Source organism: Macaca thibetana, chromosome 7 (assembly GCF_024542745.1).
Source record: "Macaca thibetana thibetana isolate TM-01 chromosome 7, ASM2454274v1, whole genome shotgun sequence".
Classification (NCBI taxonomy): domain Eukaryota; kingdom Metazoa; phylum Chordata; class Mammalia; order Primates; family Cercopithecidae; genus Macaca; species Macaca thibetana.
This window is the reverse complement of record NC_065584.1, coordinates 2,577,401-2,583,400: the sequence shown is the minus strand read 5'-3', so window position 1 is coordinate 2,583,400 and position 6,000 is coordinate 2,577,401. Positions and strand designations below refer to the sequence as shown.

At 64.4% G+C, this 6,000-nt stretch overlaps 1 protein-coding gene across 1 annotated transcript in view; it reads left to right on the top strand.

Annotated features, from left to right (window-relative positions):
- Positions 1-762: 762 nt before the first annotated feature.
- Positions 763-6,000, top strand: part of CEP170B (centrosomal protein 170B) — a 31,747-nt gene continuing 26,509 nt past the window's right edge. The window contains exons 1-2 of the mRNA XM_050798359.1: positions 763-940; positions 3,881-4,012. Of these exons, the coding sequence (XP_050654316.1) occupies positions 3,908-4,012 (105 nt within the window). The 5' untranslated portion in view covers positions 763-940; positions 3,881-3,907. The remainder of the gene's footprint in view (positions 941-3,880; positions 4,013-6,000) is intronic.

Here is a 6,000-nt window from a genome sequence, read left to right as displayed (position 1 = left end):
CCCCAGGAACCCCGGGCGCCTCCGGAGTTCCCAGCCCCAGCCCCACCCCTCGGTCAGGCCCACTGTGGGTGTCCAGGTAAGACGGCGTTGATGTCCACCACCCTCGCACCCAGCTCAGCCCAGAGCGCCCGGGGTCGGAGGTGGAGCTGTCGGACACACGCCCAGTCTGGCCAGGCTCGGGAGGGAAAATCCGGGTGCGGCCTCTGGGACTCACCCTGACTCCTTCACCGTCCGCTCCTCTTTGGGGCTACCGGGGCCAAAGGTTGGGGACTCGGGGCGCGGCTGGAGCCTACAGCTCCCGGAGCGTAGTTAAGCGTTAACCCACTGGCCCTGGGCCAGGGCGCACGGGCTGCTGTGGGCACCCGGTTCCGCCAGTCGAGCTGGGGCCTGACCTGCAGGCGAAGCGGGGGGCGGGGCCGAGACCGGAGGGAATGGGGTCTGCGCCGGGTGCGAGACGAGCCGGGGAGGCCAGCAGGGCCTGGGCGGTGGGGGAAGGTGGGCCTGGGGCAGGGGCGGGGTGGGGGCCTGCCGAGCCTCTGCCGACCGGGCCACGCGCGGGGCTGCCGGGACGCGCTCACCTGGCGACTGCGGACCCGCCCTAACCTGGTTTCAGTCGGGGCGGGGCGGGGCGCGGCGCGGAGCGGCGGGGGCGGGGGGGGCGGGGGCGTGCCCGGGGCGGGGCGTTCCGGGGGCGGGGCTGGGCGTCCCGCAGACGTCAGGGACCCGCGCGCGAGGCCGCTGGCGGCCGCTCTGCCGTGGGCTCGGCCAGGGCTGCCGCGAGCGTGCGGGCCTCGCCGGGCATGTCCTAGGCGGCGGCCCCGCCCAGCGCTCGGCCGGGCGGGCCGGGACCGAGCCGGGCCGAGCCGGGGACCGAGCCGGGGACCAAGCCGGGGACTAAGCCGGGGACTGAGGCGAGCCGGAGACCGAGCCCGAACCTCAGGTAGGACGCGCCGGCCCAGCGCTGGCCGCGACCCGGGCCTCCCATCACCCGCACCTGCACGCCTGTGGGGCCTCACGGGGCGCGGGATCCCGGCCGAGGCCGGACAAAGGCGCGGGGGTGGGGGGCCGCCCGGCGCACCTGGTCAGACGGGTCCCCGCCGCCGCGGAGGCGGCCCTGGTCTGCGCCAGGCCGGGAGGAGCCTCCCCACGCGCGTCTACGCGACCCGGCCGGGTACGTGTCTACGCGGCCTGCGGAGGAGCCGGCAAGCCTGGGCGCCCGGGTCCCCGCCCCGGCACCGGCTCGGCCATGGCCGCCCCCGGAGAGCGCTGATTCAGAAGGCGCCGCTCCCTCCCCCGCCGGGCCCGGCCGCCTCCCTCCTGGCCTGGTCTCTCCTCCCGCGGTCCCTCCCTCCGTCTTCCTCCTCCTCCCCTCTCTCCTCATTTCCCTTCGCCGCCGTCTCCCCGCTGTCCCTGCCTCTCCCGGCCTGTGCGCTCCTTCCACCGCCGGACTGCCCCGCCCGGCTCGCTGCCCTTCCCTGCCCCTGGGCCCAGCCACCTTTCCCCGCCTTACCTCTGACTGTGGCCCTTCTGGCCGGGGCGGCTGAGGGGGCAAGTTTGGGGCGTTTATTATTCTTCCTCCTAGCAAGGATGGCCAGCCCAGCCCCGAGGCAGCCGAAGGCCGTTTTGGAGCGTCGCGGGCTCCCAGGCCTTTTCAGGGTGGGCGGCCGGGGCAGTGGGTGGCCTGGCTCTGGTACAGCGGCATCACCAGGCTCTGGGGCTCGGCTTCACTTTGCCTTAAACAGGGACTGTGGACTCCTCAGGGCGGGCCGCGGCAGGTGATGGCAGAGTGTGAGGCCTAGGAGGGCTGGCTGGGGGCCGGAGCTGCAGTGGTGGGGTGGGCCCTGCCAAATAGAGCACCCTGTGATCCCCCAGCAGCCCTGGGGAGGGTGGGGCTGTAGAGGCCTCCTGGGGGCTTCGCTGTCTGGGGCTGCAGGGGCATGGAAGTCCCACCCCCTTGGCCTCCAGTGCCTGCCTGTCTGGCCCCAGCCTGGGTGCCTGGCTTAGGAAGGGCAGGGCCCCCAGGGTGAGAGGGTCCTGGCTGCCTGGAGCTGCCTTCTCCTGGTGAGGATTTTTCTACATCTTCCCACCTCCCTGCCCAAGGTGAGGGTTTACTATGGGGCACGTGGTCACTTGGGCATTCACACTAGCTGGAGCCCGGTGTTGGTGCTCCCTGCTGCTCACTGAAGGGAGCTGAGATCTGGTGAAGAGCCTCAAAGCTGAAGACCTTGGGTGTGGGCACTGAGCAAAGTAGGGACAGGGAGCCACTCACTCCTCTGCCTGGCACCCTCACGTGGTGTGGCCCTGCCCTCAGGACGCACTCAGCCCGGCAGCCTCTGCTTCTCCTCTGCTCCACTGGGCCCCAGCTGCTGTCATCCCTGTCCTGGGTTATTGTCCTCACTTCTTGACTGGCCTCCTGAGTCAGAGTCCCATGCCCACTCAGGAGCTCTGGGGCCGGCCTCTCAGGTGTGTGACCTGGAGACCCCCATGGAGCCCTTGCTTGGACCCCACCCTTGGCATCTTGCTCAGCTCTCCTTCTTAGGTTTTGAACAAGGGCACCACATTTTCTTTTTGTGCTGGACCCTGCAGTGATGGAGTCAGTGCTGGGCCCTTTAGGGACTTCATCCGCTTGCAGGACTAGCCACAGGACTCCCAGGGGCGTGTGAGGCCCTCCATCCCTCTGCCCTGTCCCTCTGCCCTGGTGGCACCGGCTGTTCCCTCTACCTGGAATGCAGTCCCGCAAGTGTTCATCACTTGCTTCCACCCCTGTCCTGCGGAGCCCCGGAGGCTGCCTCCCAGTGAGCCCCCCTCTGTGTCCTGCCTTTGTGTTCCCTGTATCCCTCTTTGCACTTTCTCATAAGCCATTTCTGTTCTTTGTGCCTGGCCCCTGCTGAAGGGAGCCCGAGGACTCTGAGACTCTGGGTCTTGGTCACAGCTGGCTCAGCCCAGGCTGCCTAGCCCATAGCAGCACTCAGGATGTGCTGGGCAGTGGGGTGGAGTGCCCAGGGCATGTGTGCTCGAATGCTTCGGGTGTGCAGGGTGCACGTTGGCTGGGTATAGGGCTGCCCAGGGTCATCAGCCCTGGCCATTACTCAGGCTGTCCCCTGTTACCCACTAGGCTGCCACAGAGCTCCCTGCCTGCCTACACCAGCCCCTGACCACACCGGCCCCTCAGACCACCTCCTTTTTGTTGATGTTGCTGGGACTATGGGCACCAAAGCCTCTCTTCCCTCTTGGGCACTGAAGGGGCTGCTTGATGCTGTCCTTGCACCATGGCCACCAAGGGACATTTGGCCTCCTCTCGGTGGTAGACATATTGATGACTCAGGGCCCCTGTCTCCAGCTCTGTCCCTGCTGCCCCTCACCCCAGGCCCTGCTTGGGGCTCAGTCTCAGAATGTCCTGCTGAGGGGAGTGGGTCCTCTGGTTCAGTGTGTGTCCTGGGGTGGGTCTGGTGCTGTGGACCTGGCATCGTGGGGACCCTGGTGTCCATGCTGGGTCCTACCCACGAGCTGCTCCTGGTGGGTCATATGGATGTGGGGTCACTTACAGGCGGTGCCGCCAGTGTCCCCATGAACTTCAACCCCTGACACCTGGAAGATAGAAGAGATTAGGTGTGCAGGGGCCTGGAGGATAAGGGAGGGCCAGGCAGCCTTTGCTGGGGATGGACGTGATGGGGAAGGCCAGTCAGGAGGGCAAAGGCCTGGCAGTGGGACTCGGGACCATTCCCAGGGAGGGCGGGTGGCCTGGTGAGGCTGGAGTCCAGCTTCTCCGGAAGCTGCCAGCTTCCCTTAGAGGGACAGGATCTGGGCTGGGCCTTGGATGTGTCCAGGGGGCTAAGGCCCAGGCCAGGGAGCCCCACTCTAACAATCCCTTTTTCCCCAGGGCCAGACGGGCCCAGCCAGCACCAAGATGAGTGCCACGTCCTGGTTCCTGGTGAGCAGCAGCGGCGCCCGCCACCGGCTCCCTCGCGAGCTCATCTTCGTGGGGCGTGAGGAATGTGAGCTCATGCTACAGGTTCGCAGGGGGCGCTTGGGGCCAGGGGGGTAGGGGGTGGGCAGTCCAGTCCCTCTGGGGGCCAGGAAGGTGCCCACCCCACTTGCTGCAGGCCACCCGGTGAGGAGGCTGCCATGCAGCCCAGGCCTGGCCTCTTAACTTGGGTCCCAGATGCACCGAGGGCTCTGGGGCTCCCGTGGGCGCGTGCAGGGGTATGTGTGTGCTCACAGGCTCGAGTCCCTTCCCCGTATGTATCCCTATCTCTGGCAGGAGGGGGCTTAGGCTTTTGTCAGCTTCTCAAAGTTGTTGGGGTCCCTGGAAGCGTGAGTTGGCGTCCTTGTGCAGAGAGGGAGCTGAGGCCTGGCTTTGGAACGTCCTGGAAAGCCGGTCTGTCCATACTCTTGTTGTCTGGGGACCCCACCTACGCTATGAGTGCTGCCTAAGCGGGGGTCCCAACATCTTGGTCCCAGCTGCACCCTGGTGAAGGCTCGTGCCTTTTGGTGGTCCCCAGGCATGAGGGAGCTCTTCTCAGGGCATGAGAGCCTGCCGAGCACCAGCACTGACTATCAGAAGTTTCTCTGACCCTGGTTTGAGGTCTGAGTTTGGCTTCATGGGGCTTATGATCTGGCTGTTTGAGAACAAAGAGCAGGGGTGGTGAGCTAACCCACAGGCCCATCCTGGCCTGATGTCCTTCCTCTGTGAACAAGTTGGACTCCCTATCCTGGCTCACCCCCCAGCGTGGCACGTGGGCCCGTGAGCCAGGTGGATGGCACTGTCCAGTCTAGCCGAGGGGCCTGCAGGTGCAGGGAGCTGCCCTGCCCACTCGGGCATTACCTCCTGGATGCAATGTGCTGCTGCCGCACAGGCCCGGGCTGTGCCAGGCTCTGACGAGGTGGGCAGTCCCCAGGCTGTGGTGAGGGGTCCTGGCCATGTGCACATTCGCTGGGGCAGACAGTGTTTGCCTCTACCCAAGGCAGTCCCACCCGATATTGCTCCATGTGTCCTGCTGTGGTGGGAATGTTTGTGTCCCCTGCAGTTCAGAGGTTGAAGCTTCATTTCCGGCGTGGTAGCTTCAAGAGATGGGGCCTTGGGGAGGTGTCCAGGGCATGAGGCTTTGCCCTTGGGAATGGGATCAGGGACCTTAAAAAGAGGCCGGAGGAAGCTGGCTCACCCCTTCTGCTCAGTGAGGATGCAGCATTCAAGATACCATCCTTGAAGCAGAGACAGGGCCCTCTGCAGACACCAAATCGTCCGGCACCTACATCTCAGGCTTCCAGCCTCCAGAACTGTGAGCGATACATTTCTGTCATTTCCACATTACTCAGGAATTTTGTTACAGCAGCTGGAATGGACTCAGTCCAGACATCCCAGCTTCTCCCCAGGCATCCTCTGATCCTCTTGAATCTGGACCCAGCAGGTCTCTCACCTTATGGTTGATTGTTCCGGCTCTGAAGTTTCTTAATCTGGAACATTCTCTCCCCTTTTTCTCTTTTCTTCATGCCTCTGATAGCTGGAGAGAGTCCGTGGCTGGGGGCAGGAGTCGGCAAATGTTTTCTACAAAGGGCCTGGTAAAGATTTTAGGTTTTGCGGGCCACGAAGTATCCACTGCAGCCCAGCCCTGTGGCCGTGGTGAGGGGCAGCCAGGGAGCGAGCGTGGGTGGCCAAGGTGGGTGTGGCAGCACCTACACTTCATTTACGGATGTTGAAGTATCAATTTCCCATAATTTTCATGTGTCATGAAATAGCCTTTTGATGATTTTCTTTCTTTTTTTATTTTTTTGAGACGGAGTCTCGCTCTGTTGCCCAGGTTGGAGTGGCCGGATCTCAGCTCACGGCAAACTCCGCCTCCCAGGTTCACGCCATTCTCCTGCCTCAGCCTCCCGAGTAGCTGGGACTACAGGCGCCCGCCACCTCGCCCAGCTAGTTTTTTGTATTTTTTAGTAGAGACGGGGTTTCACCGGGTTAGCCAGGATGGTCTTGATCTCCTGACCTTGTGATCCGCCTGTCTC